The sequence below is a fragment of the Genypterus blacodes genome, unplaced genomic scaffold (genome assembly GCF_046128005.1).
Source record: "Genypterus blacodes isolate CSIRO-AG114 ecotype Tasmania unplaced genomic scaffold, CSIRO-AGI_Gbla_v1 ptg000012l_1, whole genome shotgun sequence".
NCBI lineage: Eukaryota > Metazoa > Chordata > Actinopteri > Ophidiiformes > Ophidiidae > Genypterus > Genypterus blacodes.
In genome coordinates this window covers 2,341,030-2,368,784 of record NW_027466826.1, presented here as the reverse complement: position 1 = coordinate 2,368,784, position 27,755 = coordinate 2,341,030, and the positions used below count along the sequence as shown (strand labels likewise).

The 27,755-nt window shown below is 43.7% G+C and overlaps 1 protein-coding gene across 3 annotated transcripts; it reads left to right on the top strand.

Annotated features, from left to right (window-relative positions):
• mymx (myomixer) lies at positions 1–27,755 on the top strand. 3 transcript variants are annotated; one of them, XM_076165716.1, is made up of 33 exons: positions 1–652; positions 1,181–1,270; positions 2,570–2,698; positions 5,229–5,375; positions 5,951–6,142; positions 6,469–6,552; positions 6,860–6,978; positions 7,074–7,188; positions 7,272–7,349; positions 7,507–7,622; positions 9,077–9,230; positions 12,964–13,109; positions 13,199–13,295; positions 13,748–13,897; positions 14,080–14,229; positions 14,831–15,087; positions 16,035–16,164; positions 16,248–16,442; positions 16,832–16,984; positions 17,911–18,128; positions 18,434–18,617; positions 18,689–18,844; positions 19,295–19,762; positions 22,143–24,077; positions 24,589–24,723; positions 24,887–24,961; positions 25,054–25,140; positions 25,224–25,315; positions 25,633–25,718; positions 25,809–25,875; positions 25,986–26,203; positions 26,666–26,821; positions 26,917–27,755. In XM_076165716.1, exons 1-33 carry the CDS (start codon positions 152–154, stop codon positions 27,183–27,185), a joined length of 7,149 nt encoding a protein of 2,382 aa, XP_076021831.1. In that variant the 5' UTR covers positions 1–151; the 3' UTR covers positions 27,186–27,755. The 3 variants fall into 3 exon arrangements, with proteins under 3 accessions (XP_076021831.1, XP_076021841.1, XP_076021822.1); XM_076165726.1 differs by having other exon boundaries at positions 6,466–6,552; positions 25,812–25,875; XM_076165707.1 differs by having other exon boundaries at positions 6,466–6,552.

The window sequence follows — 27,755 nt, the reverse complement described above, 5'->3', positions numbered from 1 at the left end:
TCTCTCTCCACTTTCAGTTCACCCTCCTCTGACTGGAGCAGCAGAAGTGAGTGAAGAGAAAGGAGGGAAGGGTGCACAAAGGGGATGTGACAGAATTTTATCATTTGGACTTCAGAGTATTTAGTTAGTAGTTCTTATCACAACACTGACCATGTCGGAAAGCATCGTGAGGAAGGTCCAGCCCTTCACCATTGGGACCAGGCTGTCTGTCCCCAGTGTGCCGAAGTGCCAGGAGTTTGACCCAGGTTATCTCCAGAGCCAGGGTCTGGATAACTGCACACTACAGCACAACCTGAACTCGCTCTACCTCAGCCGATCTCAGGTTTGCACACATGGACCCTGTCTGGTCTCACCCATCGTCAAGCAGGTAGACCCGATTAAACCCAACCGGGAGGACATGGCCGCTGAGGACCACCTGAACCAGAATGTCACACAGTCCTCAGCCGTGTCCAGGTCCATCAAGAAGATCACAATCTCTGGGAGCAAGGAGCGATCGGAGGACAAGTTGGCAGTGGGATCAGCTCGAGTCCCAATCACGGGATCCACATCTGAGAACAACAACAACAACAACAACATCACCACCACATCAGATCCACTTCTGCCCAGGATCGTGGGGGTGAGCTGTGAGAACAAACCCAAGTCACAATTCAAGGTATTGGACACTGTTAACAGGCAATGAGTTTTTGTGTTTGGTTTTCACTCAATAAAACATAACTGCAGCAATTTGTAATCATTTTCACAGTATAAAATGTATATAAAAACGTACCTATAATTTTAAAATTTACTTTTGATGCTTACACAAAAGTGTGGGTTGTAATTTCTTGAACGTCGAGTACATCTTAGTTTTATGCTTTTATTTTATGTTCTGTAACTTGTTTGGAGTTCAGTAAAGATTCCAGTTAGGCTCAAACAGAAAACTGAAGCCCACATTGTTTTTCATGGAGGTTTTGTTGGCACTACACTGGGTTAACTGGTATTTCTGTGGTGGTTAATGTCAAAACTACAGAACTGTTTGTTTTTGTTGGACTAAATTGTCCAAATAGAATTCACGAAAAAACGTAATTGAAAACACACTTGGAAATTTGAGAAGTGCAAATCCATTTATCATTACCTAATTACCATAACAACATAATCTGACTTCTTGAAAAAAGCTTTTTGTTCTCTGCTGTAATGTTTTTAGGTTTTACTGAGAAAAGAGAGCAGTGATGATTGTGTGCCCATGCAAGGACAAACCAGAGTGGAAGTGAATGGAGAGAACTCTGTCCAACAGGTAAAGACACTGAATTTGAGTTTAGTTTATAACATATTTCAAGCAAAGGGCAAAGTCAAAACACAAATAAGCCATAAAATTAAGTATATAAAACAGCATATAAAAGGCGACAAGAAGAAAAATAAATGCATATTTTTCTCAATCAAATTCTTAAGAAAATGATTGTCCTCTCACTGTGCTGTCACAGTGTAGTAATACATTGCTTAAATATGATTTAATATTAATATGATTTAAAGCTTTGGATAAATTGGATAAAAACTGTCATGTATTACTCAGCTTTGTGTTGGCAGAGTGTTTTGTGTGGTTACTGTTATTATTGATGATGATGATGATGATGATGATGATGATGATGATGGCCGTTAAGTTGTAAGGGAGTGGAGTCTTACAGCCATATGTGGGTTTGATGAATCTCTGTGAATTTAGGAAATGAAGTCATGTGCAGCGTTGGCCAAACTTAAAAAGCTTATGATATTATATGTTTGGAGCGGAGTTACACAGACGGGAAAACAAGTAATGAGAGCAACGTGTCCCCTAACATGTTACAAATGTAGTCTGCTCTCGCTTGCCCGTGGTTTTCGTTGAAAAACGGAAATAGAAAAGAACATTCTGTGTATTGTTGGATTCTGGACTGAAGTCAGTGGGCTGTTGCTGTTCCGCTGGTTCCTGAAGTCATGAGTGTGTGGCTGAAGTGCTCTGTTACACAGGCAGGGCTCACTGGAAAACATGAGGTCAGGGAAGATGTTAACAAAAGAAAAGGCAGGCCCGAAATAACACACAGACACAGTGATGCCTTCAGTGCCCCCTTAAACCTACAGAACTTATCCAAAATCCCCATCGTGTCACCTTAAGAATACTTTGGACTTCCTTCTCTCATATATTATCCAAGTAAATGGCAAAAATATGGACATGAGCTGATGTCATTATATGTGCCTTTACCTGTTCAGGTATGAAGGAACGAACCTGATCTTTAGAGTTGACATGTTTACATGTAAAGCTGACAGGAAAAAGCGCCAAACATCTAAGGATCTGTCCGTTCCTGCTTCCTTTACGTGCCCAGATGTTTCCTGACTGCAGAGCGGCAGGAATGCTTGTCCGTTATGGAAGCTGTGCCAATGGGGTTTATTTCATCTCATGTAGCGCTGACAGTAGGTCTTTTTTCTGTTAAGAGGGATCCAGAGGCCCATTCTGACACATGTTGCAATGTCTCCTCTTGCTGAAAAGAAGGTGTAACGAACCGTTTAGACAGAAGCTTCACTTTGCATCACTATGCAAAAATGATAATGTGTCCTGTGTCATCAGATTTCAGTGTCCAGGCCTCAGAGGAAAGAAAGCCATCAACACACACAGAATGAAGAGTCAGCAGCTGTTACATCCCAGAGCGACTGCTTCACCCAGCGAAACTCTGTCTTCAACAAGGAAGCACTGCAGGTAAACTGTGAGACATGTTTGTCCTGGTGGGCTTAATGAGTTTATCAAATGTTCACAGCTGTAAGGAGCTGAATGAAATGCTGCTGCTGCTGCTCTTTCAGCTATCACTTTTCCTATCTTCACTCACTGCAGCTGCTCACGTGGGCTCTTGAGTAACCTGCTCATCCCAAAACAGAAAAACAGTTTACACAGAGTGGACGCAGCCTCCCAGGAGAACAAAATATGTCCTGCCTCTTATTTCTGTCCTCAGAACTGTATGAGCTGTGTTAGGGTTGAGGGAAGAGAGGGAGGGAGGGAGAGCAGACCGCCACAAGTGAAGCAATTATTTGGAGATGAGATCATTGTTTGGCTCCATCTCTTCACGCCTATGGCTCACAGAGACTCAGCCAAGCTGCACAACTGGCTGTCTTATCTCATCGCTGCGTCCACCCTGGCGTACAAGGACATATTTCAGCGAGTTCGGCTTGGGGACATTTTGTCCAGCAGTTGATTTTGTGGTCAAAGCTCTGCTGAGAGGACCATCGAAGGACAGATGTCAGATGAAGGAATATGATGCATGTATGAGTTGAATATGGGACTGAGCTCAAGCTGAGCATAGAGAACAACCGCTTTTACCTTGACTTAATTACTCTAAAATAACCCGAGGTGCAGCACCTGGGGACACGTCTGGTTTTACAGGGCTTGGGTTGATTGATAGCTCTGATTAAAATGTGTTATTTCAGTATTACATGGTGATGAAAGCGGAAGTGCACTCTCCCAAAAGACACTTTTTAAAGGCCCCTTAATGTTTCAACTTGAGAGAGCAAAGCAGGTCACCACATGGAGAACCACGGCAAGAGCAAGAGCCGATCTGTCTGCGCAGCTGCTCTGCAACACGTCTCGCTTTCATCGTCTCATTTTCCCGATAGAGAAAGGAGAAAAATGCACTCCCAGAGTCAATTCAGTGCCAAGACATATTGAAAGAAATTGGGTAAACATTTTAAAGATGTGCTGAAAAGGAAAATATAAAATAGATAGCATTTAGCTCACACATCATAATCATGTTAGATAGAGTTTATTCTAAAATCCGCTCGGTATTGACTACACTGCTGTTTTCCTGTGTAACCATAGACTTTCACATTAATTCAGACACAGTCTCTATTCTTCGCGGCCAGACTGAGGCCTAACTGTACATTTTGATAAACAGTCCATTGTTGTGGAGCGAACAGGAAGAAACAAGGGAATCATAGACTTCCTGTATGAGGTCATTATATGCCACGGGAGCCAATGTGAGAAGATAGGGGCCGGCCTGTTTTGTCAAGCTCTTTTCCTTCTGTTCAACCCAGAAATACTTCGGCTGTCCCGGGGGCCTCGTAAATTTAATGACCTGCCTCTCTGAGGAGAAGTGACATCACAGTTTAATCTCATGCAAAGAGTTGTTTAGTAGCCATGTCATGTGCGGTCTTGATGTTTTATTGGCTCAAAAGAGGAGTTGCAGTCTATTATTTTGTGTCAGCCATGAATTTCTTTGGAAATAATGCTTCATGTAATGTTTTAATGAGTTATAGCTGTGCTTAACTGGGATTTGACATCCTCCAGATTACATAAAAGAAACTGTATGAAAAATGAAGATCAGCTCTGCTTCTATCACTCGTCATTTGATCAAGGTTTAGAAATATAAGAACCTGAGTTGATTTATTGAGCTTTTTGATTGCTGGGACGTGGGCGGGTCACTGAAACCCTCACTGCCTGATTTACAACAAACAAAATTCGACTTTCTAAAATGTTTCTTGAGTTTAGCCACCTGCTTACAGCTCTCACTCCGTACAAATGTAGCAAGAAAATGCAGCACAGAAAGACAAGAGCTTATGCAATGTACTATGAGCACATGCCAAGAAAAACTTCTGCTCTGCATAACATGATGTCGTAGAACAAAGATCTGGTTCTCGATGTGTCTGAAACACTGTGTAACTCAGGGAAGAGAACCCAGCCGTGTTTTGTCTCACGATCAGCAGAATTAATAACCTTTATTCTGACTACCACCTTGTTGAATACAACATGACAGCGTCGCACAGTGTGCACATTAGCAAGTTTTATTATTATTATTCAATTCAATCAAAAATCAATTAAGTCACGAAAAAAAAGATCTCAATGAAACATATTAAAAGTGTGAATAATTTGCCACAATAACTAATAATTTCAAGTGCTTCAACAACTAACATTACTACATGTACCACAGCTTTAGAACCACTGTTGTAGCTGAACCATGTGAAGCTCTGCATATAAATTTCAATAAAAACACAAAATAGCTGTAGTTTTAAACTGGTTTAGTTGCTGTTTTGAGATGAATTGATAAGACATTTCTCTGTATCTACACACTGTGTTACATTCACAAATAATTAGTAAAAGTACAGAGGCTTGAAGGCAGAATTTATAAGATACCATCATCTACATGTTCAAATTTTGCATTAGAATACAACAATAAAATGCCATCAAAAACTGAATCAAGACTGCACATCTCAAAAAGTTTTGTCTTGTTATTGTGACGTAGGCAGAAGCATGGATCAAAAGCAAACTCCAGGACCTGAAGGATGGCTGTAATATTCAGCGCTGCCCCCCGCAGGACTGGGAGGAAGCTTCTCAAACCCTTCAAAGAGACCTGAAAGACTTTGAGAACACCCTCATCCAGCTCAACCAGGTACTGGGAGAACACAAGACGTGAAACAAACCGACAATGTGCCTCTGCGGTATTATCAAGTTACGAAAGCAACCACATAAGAGCCGCTCATATCCAAAATGAAATGTTTATTTTAACTTTTTAACAGGTAATGGAGATGTGAATGCAACCATTAATCATCTTCTATGGTTCAGAAAGAATCTGTCAGATCCCATAACACATAACATAGCGGTCTCATAACCGTTTCCAGTGGAGCAGAAAGGAAAGCAGACACTTTCTCATCGCTCTTAGTGTTCCAGACGGCACTGTCAGGCCAGTTTATTCAGTGTCCCTGAGGAGAAAGTGTTTGGAAATGGTACATTGCTGATAATTAACCTCGCCTGACACTCAGACGGCACCAGAAAGGCCCAGAGGCAGAACCACATGATTTTCAAGTGTAAATCCAAGAGCTCAATGGCAATATTCCAACATGTGTTGAGGTCGCAGGCACAAAAGCAAAGGTGTCAAATATACTTAGCTCCTGTTGCATGCTGGAGTCGGTGCCGTGCTTGTGCCTCAAAGGAACAATGTCCTTCTGTCACATTTTGTGTAAAAAGATGGGCGAGCAATTAATCTGCAAGATGAACCCCACCTCTGATCTGGTGAAGAAGCAGCTTGGCCACCTTAGAGACCAATGGCAGACCCTGAAACAGACGGCAGCCAATCAGACGAAGGCCCTCGGCGGGGCAAAGAACCTGCAGGAGTTCAACAAAAAGGTGGACAAACTGGAGGCGTGGATTAAAGAAAAGGTAAATCTATCTATCTATCTATCTATCTATCTATCTATCTATCTATCTATTTTTTGACAGTTACAAGGGAATCTGTATTAATAATCCAGTTATCGTCTTCCATTCCTCATCATAGAGTGAAACATTTACTTAAGCTCCACTCATGCGTCCCTCTGTGCCTTCATATCAGGCTCAAAGCTGGACACTGAAAGCCTGACAGTGTTTCTGTTTTGTGTCTTCCTCAGTAGCAGGGAGGATGCTGTAACACCAGTACCTCTCTGAAAAGAAATAATGGTTTTGTTCCAAGCAAATGGAGGCTATAAACACAGACTTTTATGTGCCAGCAGGAAGAGGAGCAGTCCCTGGTGAATGTCCTGGGGGAAAACGTTGACAAAATGCAGCTGACCAGGAGAATTTTAGATCTGAAACAGGTGAGTGCCGTAAAGGAACAAGCAGAGGGACCTATTAATCATTAACAGGGATCATTTTGTGTAGGTTTACCCAGAGGTGTTGATATATGGGTATAAAGAGGTTTGACAAAAATAATATACAGTACATGTCAGTCAGGCTCCTTTTGCTAAATAACAGAAATATTTCCACGTTTGTAGTATACATTAGAAATTTCACAGCGTTTCACAGATGTTTCCCAATCTGTCACTGAATGTAATTTGTTTCCCAGGGCGTACGGTAAAGAGAGATGAAGTCATAGTTGGATCGTGTTCCTCTCTCTCCCTGCAGGATGAGCAGCTCTATAGGAACCTCCATGAGGAGATCAACCACTTGGCACTCAAACTGGAGAAACAAGGAAAGACAGATGGCAAAAACATCTCCAGCAGAAGGAAACACATCAATAAAATGTACATTTTGTCCCTTAAACTGCATTACATCTTTAATCACATGATAATGATGATGTCATTTAACAGATTTGTACTTTGGTCTGCTGTCTGTGTAGGTGGCTGAGGGTCCAGTCCTTTCTGAAAAACTGCCATGAAACCCTGCAACTAGCCCTGGAAGTGTCTTCCTTCTACCAGCAGGCTGATAATACGCTGTTTGCGATTGATAACATGGTAAAATTTCCTGACAGATTATTTGAATGAGTATATTTTTCTTCAGGGATGGGATTCGCTCACCTGTGTGTTTTTTACTTTAGAGGAAAAGTGTGTCTGCATCCAAGGAGCTGGACACCTTTGGAGACAGGGAAATCCGTGACATAGCCAGTCAAATCATGGTAGGAAAACATCTTTGAGGCTCTAAGATAAGATAATCCTTTATTCGTCCCACAACGGGGAAATTCACAACAGTGAACACAAACAGTGCTGCATGGATGAATCCTGACAGTTTGCTTGCAGAATCCTTCTCTGACTAACCTGCTGTCCTCTCTGCAGATGCTGGATGTGACCGTCTCCCAGCTGTCTAACCTCCACCCTGCATTGGCTGCTGGCGTCACACAGAAGCAGGGCGAAGTGAAGGACTGCTGGGCGCTCCTTCAGAGGGTTTTCAGGTAAGAATGCGAGCCAAAGACACAGCAGACAGGCTATAAGGTGGCCACGCAAAGACACAATCCATCTCCGCCAGTAATTAGTGCACCATAAGTTTCTAATGAGCTGGAACTGTATTTTCTGATGGAAGAGTACTGTAATCATATTTAAAGAGCCTTCTACTTTGGAAAATTCAAAATGAAGCTTTCCAAATGACAATTAGCTTTGTTTAAAGACTTTTTTTTCTCTCTTGATTGGTCTCGTTTATGTAATTCAAGTATGGAGGAAAAAAATTAAAAATGAAAAATTATAAGCAAATTGCAGGACAGGCCTGTCTGCGTATTTGGAGACAGAAGACCATTCACAGCATCATTCACCACCTTCCTTTTTATTTACAATGTTCATGTTTCCTTTGAGCTTTTGCCACATGATTACTATACCAACTGAATAACGTCTCAGCTCACTGAAGATGGTTTGTTCTTCAGCCTGTCAGGAAATGCCTGAAACAATATGTTTAAACTAAGAATAAGCATGGATTTAAGAATTCAAATGAGGAAAACACGTTGCTTTTCCAATACGGATTACTAAAAATGTTTGTCTTGAGGGTAGATTTTGTGGTACAATATCAAAACGGCCTATAAACTTTAAATATTGCACCATTTCATAGTTCACACAACAATCAAGTCTAAGCAGACGCTACACTTTACATCTATTATTCATACGCACAGATTCCATGCATAACCTGTGTACATCTGTGCTCCCCAAATAATTTTATGCATTTGCAGGATGCAATACTTACAAAAATTGCCATTTATTTCTTTCACATTTGTAAAATAGGTGAAATAGGTGATCTCATCTGAAACGGTATTTGTGTGCATAAGCGTATATATAGATAATGAATTTGACGGTTGCACTATACTGTTCGTTATACCGAAAAGTCACATGCAGAATCAATCAACAGTGATGATTTTGCCTGCAGTGATTAAAATGCAGAGTTTGTGCTGAGGGTGAATATTTTTGATTTAGTTTGGACTGGCTGCTGCCAAACTTAGCCGCATCCATCCTCTAGGGTTCAACTGGCAATCTGACCAAATACTGTCATGACATTTTGCTATATTGAATTGACCAACGGACAAACCACTGGCCCATCACAATCGATAAGATAATAAGAATAAGACTGAATAATGTCCATGTTGACAATAATATATAATGTCAGGCATAATTGAAGTCCATGGTTCTGACATCCATCTTCAACATCTGCTGCAATCCAAATAATACTCTGCCTGGGAGCCTCTGGAGTTGATGGACTATCTTTAGATCCAAACATTACATCATCTCATCCATCTTATCTGCCGCTTTCATAGCCATTTGAACCACATACACAAACACTGGCAAACACTTCAGACCCATAATTGGAGTTTAACAGGGCCCTGCTGTGAGCCCCTGCAGTAACCTCCTGCGCTGTGTGTTCCTGCAGGAACGACAGGACTGCATTGACTCCCACTTTCACCAGGGAAGAGGTTGACCCCCTGACACTGGCCTGGGAACCCCAGGGCAATGTGGGAACGGAGCCACAAAGGATCATGGGAAAAGAAGTGAAGGAGGAGCAGAATCGTCTTAAAGGCTCCGCGGTAAGTTCTGGTTTGGTATTCCTCTTAACCGCACTGTGGCCTTCGACTGGGAGAGAATAACACCATCAGCACTTGCAAAACATGAGCTCAGTCTCTACTACGATAACTGTGGCTAAAGAGAGTGACGCACTTTGTCCTTTGGCTTGGAAAATGCCTGATGTTAAATTTCACGAAGGTTTTCCTAAATAACAGTATTTTTGGGTCCACCAGATGTACTGTTGGGTCGTGGTTTCCGGCCCTGGCACCCGGCACTCTGTCAGTTTGTTAAGTTTGTTGCACTTAATTTGATTCAGCTGATGCCCCAGGTGTAAGTAAGGGTGTGAATTAGACTCTGTGATTAGTGTTATAAAGGAAACAGCTAACATTTACATTCCCTCTTTGTTGCTGGCAGTCCCCTGTATGTCTTCACTAAAGCCTCCATCTGCACTGCACTGTAGATGTCACAGGAAGAACCTTTAGAGGTGTTATTTAACCTGGCATGAGAATTCCTTAAGTTTCCATGAAAAATGTCAAGCCATGATTGTACGACCTGGATGAATGATGAGCCAGTGTAAATAAGCTTTTCCCTCCAACACAAAATCCTAATAGTTTTCATATCCTTTCACGTTGTGGTTGCAATAAATATATGGGCTTTTAGCAATCCTAACAAAAGCACCCAGTCATTGTATTAATATGATAATAATAAAATGTTCTGTAGGTCAGTCCAGGGTGAATACTGTGCAGAACATGTGAGGTCCTTGTATAGTATTCTTTAAGTTGGAGGCCTACCAACATTACTGACTATGCGGGTGCTCCCACGGTAACCCCACTCCCCATATAGCCACAAAGAAATAGTGTTCATTAAAAACCAGTTATTATGTTTAAAGTTTTAAGTTAGTCTTTTAAGTTACAAAGGCTATGTTTATCCAGAAGTACTGGACCTGAGATCCTGTGAGCTCCCTGCTGAGCCTGTGGTCTCATTCTGCTGAAAAGAGGAAAATGCCCACATAGTGAATGAAAGAACTGGGGCAGACATGGGGCCTTTCCACCTGCAACAGGGACCTTTTAGTCCAGCACGCCCAGCTCGGTTGTCCTCTCTCGTTGAACAGGCGTCGAGCTGGTTGGCTTGCACTTCCTCAGCTCACTCACAGCACTTTTGTCTTTATTGCTCAGGGAGCTGGGAGTTACCTGGGTGCACTGTCTGTGGGAGCTCCACTCATTACTCTTTATGGAAGGTTTAATAAGACTCTCCAAACAAAACCCCGGGGCCCAAAGGCCGAATGCGGTGCCAGGCACAACCACTAGTCAAACTGTAAAAGTAATTTGTCACATACTTTTGCGGCGCTTTAAGTCTGGCTCCCGAGTGTGCTGGATTGATTATAGTATTTTCAAGGGTACCAGAGGCAGCTGCTTACATCTCTGGGCTGGTACCAACTTTAAGATATTTGCATATATTAGCAGATTGTGAATGCCCCAAAACATACATGCATGGATCTGTATTTCTCATAGACTCTCTAAATGTAAATGCTTTTGCAATTGTGTGTGTGTGTGTGTGTGTGTGTGTGTGTGTGTACGTGTGTGTGTGTGTGTGTGCATGTGCATACATCTGGACTAATCTACTGTATACGTCCATGTATGTGGTTCTGTTCTAATGGAGGCTGTGTTAGCAGTAGTGTGGCCTCTTGTTGCTGGAGGTAAACATGGCTATCGTCTGTTTCTCTGGCTAATTGTAGCCAGATGCTGGGCCTGCAGACCAGATGGGCTTGGTGCTAAGTGATAGTTCTTGGCTGACATCACTTCATAGCACATAACAGAAAAAAACACTTCACACAGGGGATGAGGCGCTCGGTACAAAACAGATAAGAAATCAAAAGCACTGAGAGAGGGAGAATTATGCTGAAACGCTTAGATGAGGCCTCAAAAGTACAGAATGTCATCGCATATGACAGTACAAATCATTAAAAGCAGGGGTATTTTGTGGATGACATATTTCTTATTCATTAGTAAGAGTTGGATGATGCTGAGTACACCACAGGAGTTGTTTACAGTGGAAGCCAATGTGAAATATGAAGGACAGAAGCAAATATCTGGGGATCAGACCTTAGTGATGGTTATCAACTCTGTCAAATGAATCACAGAGGGCTTTTATTTATTGCTATTTTAATACACAAATAGACCAATAATGTGCCTGTATGTAATTCAGACTGACCTATAAAATGAGTAAATGATGTTAGTCCCTCTAACTTTATTGCATCTCTTACATAATTTTGGAGCGACACTTTCCTCCAGCTGTGTGACTCAACTGTTCCATGCTTCAATTAAACCAATATAAAACATCCATAAAGCAACATAATAAACAATATTAATAATGGCTGCTTTGTGCTTTTTGACTGTTGGATAAATTCAGCATCTCAAATTTTATAATTCAACATTGTTCATGTTGTGAAATGGTAAACATTACAACAGCCAAACTTACAGTTAGTTTAAGAATTTCAGTTTAAAAAGGGACTGCACCCATTTTGTACATACATAAAATTCTATTTCTTGCTTTATTGCTATTGGCTACTGTTCAGTACATGAACACAACAGCTTTTGTGGCTGTTGAGGCCCGTGTCAGGGAAATGGACCATTGTGACATCATAAGTGTTACTTCCTGTTGTGCTAAAGATTACAAGTGGTGGTTGGCTGCTTGGAGAAAAAGGTGTCGGGTGCTAGACGAGAAGTTTGAAGCAAGTCCTTCCTTTGAGAGAATCCAGTGCACCAAACCTCATGGCATTTGAGCGCAACAGGAAGTAATAATTGTGATGTTTCCATCTCCCTTTACACCCACAGTTGTTTTCACATGCTGGAATAGTGCTCGCCGTGATCAATGAGTCAAAATCGATGTGAAAAAGTGCTCAACCAGCCTCATGCACTGCTGCTTTGGTTCTCATCATCTGACTGCAGCTTTTGTAATAGATTTCAGGTACCAAACGGCTCAAACTGTCTCATGAAAACATCACACTCTTCTCCAAATACTCCCATGCAGTTCCCTCTTTGGTGCAGAAACCTTTAGCCAAACTTTAAAACATTCAGATGGATGTTAAGGAGGCTTAGTCGCCATTCATCATTTCTGTGCATTGACCTTTCTAAAGAGTCCCCTCGATTGTGAGTCAGGGTGGATGGCATGGAAATCAGTGTCTAAGGCTGAAAAAAGCCTTCTGCCCTGTAATGAGGCTTGGGGATAAGGGAGTTTGAAGTTGTGTTTCCAATGGCAATGGCTCCTTTTAGTCATCAAAGTGGTATAGCACATGTTGGTGACCTGGCTAAGCTTAATGTGTCCATTCACCATGTAAAAATAATTGATTTGAACATTTCTGCCATCCATAGTGTTGTTATTACAAGCCTGCTGACATTCAATTGAAAGAAATTGCTTGTATCTTTAGTCTGGTCTGGGTTCTTTCACGGAGAATAACCAACCTTTGTAAGGAAACATCAGAGTAATTTACAGGAGAGACTGCACTCGGCTCTGGGCAGCTGTCCATGTTGTGCAGTCTCCAGCCACATTGTAATATTCACATCAGGAGTGAGCTATCGTAACGCCACATTGTCTAGCGATTGCTCGAATGGCTAAAATCCTTCATGTGAGATGTTTATGGGTCCAGTTAACATTTATTTGGTGGGTGGCTGACAGAAAAAGCAAACCATTACTCACATGTCGTGTTGGTGTACTTTTGGAGTTTGTTACAGAGACTTTTCGCACTTTCGTCTACAGAACACCCTCGACTGCGGGAGTGGCAGGAGATCACCGAGTAGCCAAAGCCAGGAGCAGCAATCAGCGAGCCACACCTCCTCCCCCTCGGGAGACGGCCCCGCCTGCGTGAATGATGTCATTGTCAGACACCAGTTGAAGGCGGAAAGGTGACATTTCAGCCGTGCTTCGCCCTCTCTCTGTCCCTCTCATTATGTAAGTCCATAATTGGAATCACATGTCTGTGTTTGCTTTGCAGCAGGAAAGCCAGAGCCGAGCCCAAGCTTGCCGCCGCCCCGTGTGGCCACCCACAGCTCCACGTGCAGCTCCAACAGTTCACTGTGTCTGCTGACAAGGTGACGCGACCCCTCCAGCATGCAAATGCAATTCTTCTGCGTGTTGTTTCACAGTTTTCAAGCATTTACGCAAAAACTCCGTTTAACTTGTGTTAAGTCTTTTGACCTCAACCTCAAAAATGTTTAAATAACGCAACTTTCCTATTCCTATTGATTGCCTCGTCACCACCACAGTTGCACTCAGTTGTTGATTTAAAGTTTTTCCAGCCTGTGAAACCACCACAGTCATTACCAAATTTCCAGTTATTGTGCTAAATTTGTCATGAACGCTGGGTAGAGGAAGGTTTGGGTTTAAAGTTCAGAATGTGATGCATCGTCTGGTTCCTGTTCACCACGATAATCATGAGCTATTTGTCATCTCTCTTGTGTTTCTATCTGACCTCGTTTGCCATTCATCCCCTGCAGCCAATCCAACACTAACCCTCCATCTTTGCCTTCCCTTGTCCTCACAGACTCTCTCCTGGCTGAAAGACAACGTGTCCATGGCCACACAGGTTTGTTCAGTGGCAAACTTTGACGGGCTTGAGACGGCCAGGAGGTGTCAGCATGCCCTGGAACAAGAAATCCTCACCAACAGAGCCAGGATAGAGGTGGTCAAGAGGGTGAGAGAGGAATCCCTGCTCGAACATTTGAGTCTTGTTTGCATATAAATCAGATAACAAGCTGACATTTCATCCGAGACACACGTAATTAGCTAAAACCTCAGAGTTTGTATATTTTCCACAACATAAGTCCTTGTCTTAAGTCATCACAGCCTCTCGTCAATTAAACGCTCCATCCACAGGAGGGCCGCGGGCTGGTTCGTGCTCAGCACCCTGGCAGTGCCAAGATCGAGGAGTTCCTTGGCCAGCTGGAAGTCCTGTGGGAAGAACTACGGAGAAGGCACCAGAGGAATGCTATGTTTCTGCAGGCTTCAGAGGAGCTGGGTTTTAGGGTAAGACTCTGGAGTCCAGATTCATAAAACATCTCAAAATCGGCATTCGTCTTAAGTCATGCTGAGGAAAATTACCTCTGAAGTTAAAGGGGAAATTTATGGTGACGACAGATGATTCTGGATAAGTCTGCCCGTTATGAGAGGCTCTGTCCTGGCCCAGCGCCTGGCCTCTACACGCGATCATTGTTAGAAATAAATCCACTTTCATCTGTACCATTTCAATTGGCAGAGCCTGGAAGGTATATCCCAAAAAATGTACAAAGGCTAATCCAAGGGATATAAATTGAATTGCCATATTATTATATTATATATTACATAATTTGATTGGGATGGAAAGAGACTGCAAATCCTCCTAGATTGATGACTTACCGGGAAGTCCTTTATTAAGATTTACTTGAGTGGTCTACCTCCATTTTGCCTGCTGTGTTACCTTTCTTTGGCCTATACCGCAGTACATCACGTCTGTTCCTTTTCAAAGTGCATTAAAACGCTCAGAAGTCACAGCAGGAAAACACTAAATCATTAGAAGGAACTATGTGCTTCTGACTCAACCTTTCTGCTGCCCTCCTTCCATCCCCTCTTCTTCTTCTTCCTCGTGCAGGTTGTAAAAGTGCTACAGGCCCTGGGAAGCCTGGAGGCCTGGCTGGAGTCGGTGGAGCTCTCCATGAAGGAGTCTTCGCTCGCTGGAGACCCGGAGACGATGAGCATGGCTGAGAAGGAGAGCTGCTTGCTGGAGAGAGAGGTGGCAGCCCGCAGCCTGGAGCTGGACGCTCTCAGGCAGGAGGTGGACCGGCTCCGCGGCCAGAGTCACCCCCACGCGCAGCGCTTGCCAGCTCGCATGGAGGAGGTGGAGAGAAAGTGAGTTTTGCAGTTGAAGAGAAGAGGGAGGTCAGGGATCACCCTCTGACTACCGTCATACCAACAATTAGACTCTACCCTGGTGGTTTTGCTCTTCACTGTGGTCAGGAAGTAAGAATTCTGTCTGTGTTTCCAAGTGGTCACAGATTTATGCTTGCAATCCGACATGGCAGAGTTTATTCTTAAAATCCAGACTCCTTATTGAAGAAAAACAATTTCGCCTAATAAATCACAGAGCTATATATCCATAGAAGTCATGAGATGTTTTGTTTTTGCTCCAACCTGGCAAAAATGCTCTCAATGTGCTCATTCTTAGCAAGGCTCAGGTTTCTATAGCTGTGATTCATGCAGCACTTACTGAGGTCAAACCCTGCAGTCCTGACATGCACCTCGGCCACAAGTCTCCTTCTTTGCCTTGAAACTCTCAATGAAACCTTGTGAGATGTCTATAAACACCAGTTCAGACTCTGTAAGGAACACAAAGCTCACCAACGAAAATAAAGAACTGGAAAGAGCTCCAGTTAAGTGTTTCCAGGGTGGGTGGGTGTCAGATGGATGGATGGATGGGTGCAGGTACAAGCGTCCTGTCTCACCAAACAGCTGTTTGACAGTTGTGCTGACATCATCATTTCACTCTGTTTACAAGCGCTTATGGGTCATTTGCTCTGGAAAAAATAGCCTTTCAAATTGTTCCTTTTACCATCTCAAATATAAACTATGCATGGGCAGGTTACCTTAATACCCTGAGGTAGCGTGTGTGTTTACAACACACATGATATATGATCACGTAAACAGCGCTCATGCATGATGGAAGGCATTAGCCGTGTTGCTGGCGGCCTCTGTAATGTGGTTCGGCTGAGGGATGCAGGTTTGTGGATGTGGATGTGGATGACAGTTGGGCTGTGGCTGCCAGTTTAAACATGATGACGGTGACGTGTGTTTCCCAGGTACCACCGTGTCCAAAGCGCCCTGACCCTGCAGAGCTCGGAGCTGCAGGACACGCGAATGCTCACTGAGTTCCTGGAGCGCGTGGAGCTGGAGGAGAGCCAGGACGGTGATCAGTACAGCCTAGGCCAGGTGCGAGGCAGAGGTCACCACAAGTATCACCTGCTGTATTGTCCCACTTGAATGAACAGTAACCATTCTGGTGTGTTTAACAGCCTATCCACAGTGAGATCTCCTCTGCACCAACCTTGCTGGCACTTCAAAGCACGAGTGGCGGCGAGCCCCTGATAGAAAGCATGGGAGACCCCGTGGAGGAACTGCGAGAGGCTGTGGAGATGCTGAATGACACAGTAAGGGAAAGAGGTCGGTCCCAGACCCACGACCAGGCCATCCAGGAGCTCTTGAGCAAGGTATGAAAACAGTTGTCAACTGACCTCAGCGATCAGATCAGACAGCTGCTACATTTGTGTCGAATAATAATCTGATATGACTTTCAATGGATTCTACCTCACCCCATTTTGTCACAAACAGCTGCAAAAACCAATACAGCAACATCTGGTTTCCTTTTGTCTGTGGTAGTGTGGCCCCAACTGAGCCACCGCTCCCCATGGCACCACTGTTTGTTATTAAATTGGATGTATCCTGGGTTAAAAACAGCGAACTTGTCGAGAAAAAATCCACCCACGTGCCAACACTCAGTGACACTAATTTCCACTGGAAAACAAAGAAAACATAATGAGTGTAATGACTTAATGACATCGTACGAGCACTGATGGTGACTTTGTGCTCCGCCATGCAGCATGCCACACTGGCGGTGCGTGTGGAGGAGTGCCTGTGCTGCAGCAAAGAGCTCAGTCTGGACATCCTGGAGAAGGAGACAGACATGGCCGTCCAGTGCGAGCCAGACCGCTGCGGCCTGGAGGCTCTGCAGGAGAAGCGGGACCACCTGGAGGTGAGACAAAGATGCTGACCCACATTGTGATCATTGTGTAAACACTGACATGAATCACTGGTGCTAACATGATCCAGTATTCCATCCCAATTTGGATTATGGACTGAAAAAGTGGAAGCCCCCCCTCCCCACCCCCCCTTTCTCCAACACATTGTTCCACAGTCTGTTTCCTGTTGTGCCAGATTTTCTCACATCTAAAGAGGACCGGCCCACACCGCTTTGTGCTGTGTTTAATTTATTATATAAACGGCACTCTGCAATCACACACATAGAGCGTGCAAGGGTTTATTATTCACAAAGGGTATTTATTTATGCTCGTGTGAGTCACTGTTCTGTTAGTGTCAAATGTGTGTGTTTGTGCACGCACATGTGCTTGCTTTAGTGTGTAAAAGTGTTAAAGTGTGTGTGTTTGTGAGAAACGCTTCACTCTGGTGGGATGTGTGTATATGCGTCTGGGGGTTACGGGGTTGGAGATTTGAGGGCCGGGATGGTACATTTTCAGTGTGAGTCATTTTTGGACTGTGTTATGTTTATCACACGCACACACAGCTGTCTGGACTTGATAGCATTGAAGAACAGAAATGACCTAATCTTCCAAACTGAAATAACTGTGCCGTCAGCACGCAGGCATCCACCACTCTGTGTTCTTGAGGCTTACTGTAGCTGAGAAACATTATGAAGTATTGCTCCCAGAGATCTCTCCATGCTATTAATTACTGCCTCGTCAAAAGTAGAAAAAGAAGAAAAGTGGAGTTTGCTCGCTGGCTATGGCGTGGCAAGCATATGTAGACCATATGGGTCTGTTGCTGAATATTACGCATAAAGCAAAAGGGATGAACTCATAGAGATACAATTGGTCCAGGCTGTCTGAGTGATCCTGGAGATGATGAAATATGATAGATTGTTTTTATGATGATTCTTCACAGATTGACTATGAGGTCATTAGAGAGGAGGTAAAGGAGATGGAGAGCCAGGCCTCCCGGCTAGAGGAGCTGTGCCCTGAGAGGGTCCGCGCATTGGGGGCCAAGATCCATGGAACACTGCAGGCCTGGACAGAGCTGGGGAAGAGTGTCGCGGAGAACAAAGCACATCTGCATGAGTTTGCGCAGCTCCAGGACTTCTTCAGGAGCTACCTTGCGATGATGTAAGTAGGGCGCGGGGATGCTGTGACCCCTTCTCGGGCCAGACATTCTTTCTTAATCCTCATTGAGAGAACATCTGCCCATTACTGTATCTTTTCATGGAAAGAACAGGATGTTCTTGTTGTCAAGCATGCAGTCCCTGGTGAGATGTATAATTTAAGATGTGCTGAGGAGGTCAATCTAAGTTTCTGGGGCCGAGCATGTGTGACAAGGTGATGAATGTCTATTCTATTAGAGGGTCTGGTAGTTCTCATGTTTTGTGGATGTGTGACACTTCTCACAACCTCGCTCTGTATTTCCTCCTTAGATCCTGGACAGAAGACACCAGGTCATGCATCTTCTCCGACACTGCTTTGCATCTGGGGAAGGATGGACAGAAGCCACTGGCTGCAGAGTTGGATGCACAGATTGAGCAAAAGTTTGAGGAGTTTGACAAGCTGGCAGCCACGGGACGGGACCTTTTAGATGCGGAGCACCACCTCACTCAGATGGTGAGCGCTTGCTGTGATCTTTGAATGCATCCATTTATCAACACGCTCTATAAACGGATGATGTGTTGCAGGTGAGAGAGCGTTTGGAGGAGCTGAGGAGCATGCTGGGGTGGATCTCGGTACACTGGAGGGCTCAGAAGCAACAGAGGCTTCACAAGATGAGAAGACAGAAGCTTTCGCAAGACAATATTTACTCTGAGGCCACATTCTGTGCCCCATTATCTGAGGTAAATGAGCTCTATCAGATGCTCAGAGCCAGGATATCTAGTTTCAACCCCCTAGTCTGCCAGATGAAGTCCCCTGTCAGTCAAAATGTTGTAATAAATCTAAGATCTTAAGATTTAGTGTGGGGATATTCTTCTGTTCTCTGGGACTGTGCTTTCTCCTGTGGTGCTTTTCATTTTTGAAATTCAAAAACATCCTGAAGTGACACAAAGGAGTTAGTAGCAGAGAAAAAAAAGCTAAGCCTACAAAATCACAGCAGTCATAAAACATAAAACAAGCAATAAAACAAAACCTCAACTATAAAGAAGTTAAAAAATGTCATCTTTTGTAAAGCTTACCCTGAGTTTCCTGCAGTTCTTACATTAGTGAGTTTATCATTTGTGTAACGCTAGATTAAAACTCATTACCTCAATCTGTCTGAATAATCTGTCTCTCCGTCACTTATCACACAGAGTTCAGCACCTGAGCTAACTGCTTACCAGACCCACCAGTCCCATCAGTCCCACCAGCCCCACCAGTCCCACCAGTCCCATCAGTCCCACCAGCCCCACCAGTCCCACCAGTCCCATCAGTCCCACCAGTCCCACCAGTCCTTGGTCATCAGCCCCTGTGAGGACAGACTGAAGGCAGCAGCAGACGTCCATGCCTCAGCTCTGTCCCTCAGACAAGCTGAGCAGCAGGATGAGAAGCAATCAGAGGATGGGTATGAGATCATGAACAGCATCGGACCACAGGGTGGTGAGGCCACGTCTCCCGAGTCCCCCACGCCCTCCATCCTGGTCCTCAAAGAGCCCAGCAGCTCAGCCGTAGGCGGCACAGTCAACCTAATCCTTAGCTTTGGTAACACAGGGGACAGCCAAGTTCAGGTGTGTGAGCCTCCAGATGAGGTGGTGGAGGAGACCTCTGAGCATGTCCACAGGGTGAGGAAACAAAACGCACACGCACAAGCTTTTCCCTGTCTATAATGACTATAAACCACTATAATTCAGTGGCTACATTTCTTTCTCCCTAAGCACGCAAAAACTGTTTTCTATATTATACAATATTCATTGCTGGACGATGCAGGAACACGTTTTTTTGTCCCCTGTATTGACACACTGCATGGGATCTCCCTTCAGCTGCTGTTCATTCCTCACTCTCCTTTGGCCTTTCTATCTTCTTTTCCCCACATTTTCTCCCTCAGCTCACTGTGCCTCAATCTTCTGCCTGTAAAAACTTTTGGAGGCGCTGCCAGGGGCTTTTGGAAAATACTTGGGGTAGTTTAAAGCGAAAGAAAAAGATTTATCAGCAGAGTGCAAACGAGGTAAATTTTGCGGTGTGAGATGAGACAGCATGCTGCGTTTCTATGAGTGTGGTGGGATGCCTGCTGTGTGTAGTTGTTTCTATTGCATGGGTGGGGGTTACATGCTCTACTAACCTCTGTTACAAGGTACAGACTTGTAAGAAGCTACAGTCGCTGCATGCTGTTATCCTGTCTGCAAAGACACACATAGGTGTATACAGAACGTCTCATACAGGACCGTCAACTCCATACACGCCTCTCCAAAGTCTGTGTGAAGTGACAATCTGTCTAAACTCGCAATTTGAAGAGACATATTACTTTTGCAACACCGTCCAAAAAGTATATGTTAACTAATAATGCAGTCAAAGGGGTGAAAAAACAGGTAAGCTGATCTCTAATCAGTGATCATTATAACATTGCCAAATATACATTATTCTATGAAAAACAAATAATAGTCACTGTTGAAAATACAGTTAATCAAAACCATTTTATGAACATTAAACAGCATCATCTGATACATATTGCTGTTAGCCACATGTTTTTTGCATTTTTGTTAAGAAACAGCGTTGACAAATATTTATTTCCATTAGATCCAGATCAATATCTGGGCTATATGGCACCTGTTAAAAGTCCATGATATCGCTTCATTAAATAAATTGACTTAAAATATGTCAACCAAAAATGATATTTAGAGGATTTTTTTCCAAAAAAGTTTTAAATAGATCTAAAACTTTTAAATTTTAAATTGTATTACTTTTATTACTTTTATTCAAGTAATCATTTATATGTAGATGACAAAATGAAGTTCAATGTTGACATTTCAAGGCTTCATTTAACCTGTAATGTGAGCCAGCATTGCATAACAAAATGAATTATATAACTAAGCTTAAAGGTTCCAGACTTTAGTTTTGTTACTGTTGATGTCCCACAATGACATCAATATATTTCAAATGAGGTAATGGTGCTAGAAAACAAATGTGTGTTTTGGATTGGCTTGAGTGAATGTAAAGCCATCTTTGAAATAGTATGTCCATAGTCGTTTTGCCTGGTCAGCCTGCCTTGTTCTTGTGTAAACTTAGAGGAAAAGTGAACAATTCCCCATGGAAAATTAGTCATTGAATCAGAAGGTTTTTAAACTCACACTTTCCTTCAACATTAAACTTTTCTTTGGACCTTAAATTGTTAAATGAGCCAGAAGGATTTAAAAATTGGAATATTGATGACGGAGGCAGGATGAAGGTGAGGAGTCAGGAAAGCACACGTACGTCGCTGTCTGCTCTAAATACACACACAAACTCGTTATTTAATTAGGTCATCTCACTGCAGCCCTGACGTTAACCTGCTCTTGTTTGTCTCTCTGTGACTTTGCTGCACTTGTGTAAAATAAGTGACCTCACCAGCCCACTTCACTTCCTGAGAAAGCTGTTGCTCCAAAATGGCTCCCAACAGGAAGCAGAGTCATTAGACAAAAAACTGGTGCTGAACTTTCAAGAACGGCCCCCAGTCTGCACGCTATGATTTATAGTCTGGGGCTTGCACAGAAACAAGAGATTAGTCACAGAGTGGAAAGGTCAAGCCATTACAGCTGCATATGACGCCATGTAAAGCCACATATGATTCTGATTAAGCTCTGCGAGGGTGTGATTGCACTCATGTCCATGTTGTTATGTCCTTTCATCTCATTCAGTTTATGTAATACGTTTGCATTGCTGTGTGGTTAAAGGCTTGTCCTGACTCCTTTGTCTCCTGGATTTCTGGGTTGCGTAGGAAACTGGGGCTGATGTGTGTCAATGGAAGGTAGCTGATTAGTCATATTTGTCCTTGTAAGATTTTCTCCCACGTCATCATTCATTTGTAACACATGTGAAATGAAAACTAAAGCACCCTTGTTCTTGCAGAGAACTCCAAGGCTTTTTTGCACGCATGAGTCTGTCTGGGGTTAACCGTTTAAGATCCTAACTTAAAACTGCCGACGTCACTCACATGTCTAATATACTTTTTTCTCCCTCTTTTTATAGGTAAGTACCTATTTGCATGTCAAGGATAACAACTTGGCTGTGGCCCCTGTGTATGAGAGTATCACCCTGCCCCGCCAAAGGAGCCGTTCAGCAGCCTCCGCCTCGCCTACCCTGTTGCCCTCCTCCTCCTCACCGTCTACTTCCACGCCGACACCTCAGATGACTAATGTCACCTTCCACCCTTTGTCAAGGAGTGGCAGCAGCTCTATTTTCAGCAGCCTCAAAAGGATGAGCAAGAAGAGAAAGAGAAAGAGAGATGCTCGCAGACACACGATACAGAAAATCATGGGGGTGGAGGAGCAAAGTGACGGGACTCCTCTCTATGCCTGTGAGACGATGACATATGACACACACACATGGCCCCTGAAAGAAGGGTGGAGGAAGAAGGGTTCACCAAAGAGCAAAGGAGGTGGAGATGGAGTGGAACTGATTGCTTATATGAAGAATCCCCTACTTAAGGACATTGACACAGAGAGTTCAGGAGAGTACAGCATCATCCCGTACACTTTGTCAGAAGGCCCATCTGATTTACCCTCCACAGGTCAGGTGAAGAGCCACTGTCGATTCCTCTCTTTCGGTTCTGTGCTAAGCTTTGACCTGCCCAAGGACATGAGCGTCATCCCCAGCATCCAGGACATCATTACTATCGGACCCCCAGAGTCTAAGAAAGGAGCGGGGGCAGACCCTGACCCACACTCCCACAGACACTCGGCCCTGAGCTCCTTCAAGCAGACTCGACCCGCTCCTGCTGTCATACAGAGTTCAGTGCAAATCTGCAGTACTGGTGGAGCCAAGGTAAAAGATCAACAGGATGTGGATTTTCATCCAACTTCCCTGGATGAAGATGAGGATCAGACTGTACCATGTGACGACCTATCCACAACTCAGTTTGGATGTTCAGGGAGTGTAAGTCTGCATGAGTATACAGAGCAGGAGTGGGACAAAATGTCCCTAAAACACAATCTCACGTCTCCGACTGAGAGTAACGGGACCCACCAGACTTCCCTGATGCCTGTGTACATGAACCAACCTCAGGGTATCACCACCACAACCACACAAAAACTCACATGCTCTCGTGTCAATAAACTTACACAAGAGTTAAATGGACACTTGCATGAAGAAAGTCCCAGACCTCAGTGTCTGAGCCAAGCTTCTCACATGGTCGTGAATCTGAAGTCGACCATTAGTGTGAATGTTCGACAGGACTCATTGGACTCTGGTATCTCCAGCGCAGGCAGCTTCAAGCTTTGCACCGAGGCTCCATCTGTAGATAACCCACAGCCTAGAGGAGTGGTGGGCAGGCTCATGTCCCTGGAGGTTGGAGGTCTAGATTGTACTAAGACAAGAGAGAACACTGTAACATTTCCCAGTCCCGGTCCTGGTCCCGACTCGACAGAACTAGAACCAGAGCCTGTCCACTTAGACCACCAACAATTTGAAGAAGAGGAGGAGGAACTTGAGGACATCTGGAACGGTACCAGTGATTACAGACGGAGCATCTGCTCAGACATCATGTATCAACCCAACCAGGAAGAGCCTGTTATGCCCTCAGACCAGGCCAGGCAGCCTCGCTCCCCCTCACCCAAGGCCCAGGCTGTGCTCTACAGGAACCTGGCCACTGCCTCAGCACCCAATCTCCTTGTGGCTGAGTTCAAGTTGCCACCCTACATCCAAAGCTTGCTGGGTTATAACAAAGGGCAGAGTCCCAAAGGTGACCTCCTTCTACTGGCCAAAGGTGAAAGGAGATCCTGGGCTGCCTTTCCCAACAGGGAACTGGGCTGCAAGCCGGCTTTGGTCGTCAACGAGACAGCAGCGGATCAAGTGAAGCTGCCGGATATAGAAGACACTCAGAGATACATATACCAGTACAGAGAGGATGAAGAGGAGGAGGAGGAGGAGGCAAAGGTGGGGGACGAGCAGAGTAGTTGCTTGAAGGTGAGGTCCACGTTTGAGGCACTGTGATGTCGACAGTTACAAGACTGTCAGTCACACTATCATACTCGCTCTGCTTCACTCTGCTTCATTTATCATGAATGACAGGATAGTAATAACTTAAAATGCTCACATATTTGTTATCTAAGTACATGAGTGTACTGAATATGAAGACCTTTAAGACCCAGTTTGACTTCTGCTCCATTGGTGTTACCAGATGGCCGATCAGAAAAGAGCAGGCTTTTAGAGCCCTTAAAGATACACTCAGTGTGCACAGTGATGTGGTAGCATAGGAAAATGGAGGAGTCGGATCAGAGTGTTTTTTGCACATTAAGTGATTGCAAAGGTTTCAAAATACACCCCAAAAGAAAATAAGAACATCAACAATGTGTATGATATGTCCCGTTTTAATTGCAAGTCTTTGTTCAAACTTTACACATTGTTGGCAACTGAATAACTGAATAAATGAGATTTTATTATCAGTAACTAATGTGGGAATTTTCTCTCTAAACAGGGTCAGTCGATGAGCTTGCTGTCGGTTCATATGGGTCTGGATGAGGTCTGTCAACAAAGAGAAACCTGTCTAAGCCTGGAGGACATGGACGAGCAGGAAGAATTGATGGCCACAGGAGGGCGTTGTATGACTGTGGTGAGAATGGATCAGTTTGATTTGACCTAGGGACATTGGGAAGAATGCAAAGAGTTCTTATCATTTATTGTGTCATTTCATGTTCTTATCATATTCTTATGTCACGAGAATTGGAATTTTAATCTCCAATCTCCTCTGTTGGTGTGAACTCAAACCCATTCAGAGTGGAAAGCCCGAGCTGCATTCTATGGAGGGAACACTTGAGAGGAAGCAAAAGCTGCAGCTGGGAGGAAAGAAAGTGAGAACGGCTCTATTTTGTGCCTGAACGATCACTGTCAGCATATGTAAAGCCCAAAGTCAGCAACACACACTCTTATCTTATTTTAACAGGCACCCTCCAGAGCCTGGAACTCCTACCACGCTGTCCTGCATAGACACACCTTGTGCTTCTACCAGGATAGAAAGGATACACTACGGGTAAGCAGGAGGGCCAAGGAGAACAGAATTGATGAATAAGTGAGAAGATATGGGCTCTTAACATGATCAATCCTGTAATCCAGAGTTCTGCATGTGGTCTGCCCTTGAACCTCATCGGAGCCGAGTGTTCACCTGCTCCAGATTACACCAAGAAAACCAACTGCTTTCGTCTGAGGTGAGATCATAAAACACACTTCATGTTGCAACGTTTCAAGATGTCTGCCACATGTATCCTGAGTACATTTGAAGAAGCAGTTGCGTGAAATCTGTAATAAATTTTAATTTTCCAGTTCAGACTAGGAACTATTTATATTTCCGGCTCAATGTTGCCCTCTGGTGGATATATCTAATCCTCCAGATTGAGTTATAGTAAACAGGCGTGTGTGTGAGCAGCAGTGCTTATGCAAGTGAAGTTTATGTATAAGCATAAGACTGGACTCAGGTGTAGATTTGGCATCTGGAGACTGTGACTGATGTGCTGTTGGCTCTCAGGTTGCGTGATGGATCTGAATATCTGCTCAACGCTCCCTCACGCTTTATGATGAAGAAATGGATGATGAAGATACAGGCAAATACTGGTAATAATTCAACCATTTCTATTTTAAATCAGTGATTTAAATAATCAATTGTGACAGTGATGTAATGATTCAATGGGGTGTCTTTCCCAGTAGGTCTGACAGGATCTATGTCTACAATATCAACCTCCCCTATGAATCAGGAACTCCCTGTTTCCTTGTAAGATATGCCTCTGCAACAACTTCCAACTCTTGATTTCCTCATTGACACATACTCTTGATATTTTGGGAATACTGTGTGATAACGAAGGATTTCCTCATTCCCTCCAGAATGCCCTTGCACTGCTCCAGTTGCCACCGTCTGGCCAAATGCCACTGCTCCTCCCAACATGACGTCACCTCCACGTTTCCCAGGCACAAACCAACAGGCGCCGCCAAGGCCAAAGAGATAGTTGTCCTCACCCGAGAGTTCAATCACATGTCTCAGGGTCATTTGAGGAGTCTAGATGAGCGATCTACCATCTCATCCTCAGCAGGAGGTTGCTGTGGTAAGATGAAACTTAGACTTACCAGGCTGTTTACTGAGCATGGTTGCTTCCCAGAAACATGCTGCTTCTCACGTTAAAACACATTCACACCTCACCTTCCAATTTTTAGCTACTGAATATACATAGGAATTATTGATTGAAAACAGGAAAAAAGATTCTGGAGATATATGGATAATATCCTACCAAGATCACGGTATAGCCTCAATAAAGTGTTTTAAAAACGTAGATAAACAACATATATGAGTGATACACATATTTTAAGGCTAAAATGTAGTGTGTAGTAGTTCCTGGTACCACTAGGTGGAGCTAATGGATTGTCGTGCCACTACAAGCTCAGCACATCATGAGACACAGAGACAGCTCTCATCTCTTGCCTTGAGTCATCATGCTCTCACTCTCACTCCCTCTCTTTGTTAACTTAATGCTCTTCGCTCTTTTATTATCTGGTTTGTCTTTCACTAGACAATGATGTTGGCAGTTTGCAGCAGACAGTGACTCAGAGACTGTCTGGACTGTCTGCAGGATCCAGAGACAGCCACTCTCCCCCCTCTCACTCCCCTGCATTGATTGGTCATGATTGGCTCAGCAACAAGCGCCGTTCCCACTCTTTCACATCAGGTTTGGCTTAACATATTCACCTAAATGACCATGTAACCATTGTCTGTCATCAGTGGGTCCCCTAATATCTCTCTTTTTCTATTTTTGTTCCTCAGCGACATATCAGAAGATCAAGCCTGTTTTACATCCCCCTGGAGGTGGAGGCCAGGAAATCGGTTCCAATTACTCTGTAACTCTAGTAATAGGAGATAAGTCATCAGATGTCCCGTCCATAAACAGATGCTCTGAGCCTCCACTGTGTGGCGTGGCCGGGTGGCAGCAGGACACCTACCAGGACTCCCTGAAGAGCTACGCCAGCTTGCCACGGCCACGCAACAAGTCCGTCTTCAAGAAGTTCTTTGGGAAAAAGGAAGGACACCTCTGATTTTCAAATCATTTCTTTATCAAATCATTTCCAATGTGCAGTGCACGTTTGAGGGAAGAGCAAGGAATAGCTACTACTGACTGTATTTATAATGGGAAGAGTTACCACAGTTACATTTTTGATGTGCTTTAAGAAATCACTTAAATTGATTATTCAATGTGCGTATTGCTCTTTCTATTTCTCTTTTTTTAAATGAAACAAAACAATGAACTGTGTGAGTGTGCACTATAGTTGTAGATTTGATTAACTGAAAATCCACCAATTCTATTGTCTTATTTACTTTGTCTTTTGTATTCTTGGTTTTTTGTGTCATTGGTTCAACATATTCTCATCTTCATTGGAGAGTCCTGCCATTATTTGGAGTGATACAAGTAATATTCAGTTATGATCAGTTATGAGCTCTTTCTTATGTAATGTGTGGTACAACACAAGGAGACCCAAAGTAGTGCACCCAAACATATTCATCCTATAAATATAGAGTTTAAAGCACTAGAGCAGTTTGATACTGCTTGTGCTCCTTTGATATTAATACATTTTAATTACTAATTTTAATATGGGATATTCATAATA

Coding starts and splice junctions, on each gene's coding strand:
- mymx (XM_076165707.1), top strand. CDS start 152: ATGTCGGAAAGCATCGTGAGGAAGGTCCAGCCCTTCACCATTGGGACC. Junction 19,763..22,142: donor CCTCTGAGCATGTCCACAGG/GTGAGGAAACAA, acceptor CTCTTTTTATAG/GTAAGTACCTATTTGCATGT. Junction 26,822..26,916: donor TTCCCACTCTTTCACATCAG/GTTTGGCTTAAC, acceptor TTTGTTCCTCAG/CGACATATCAGAAGATCAAG.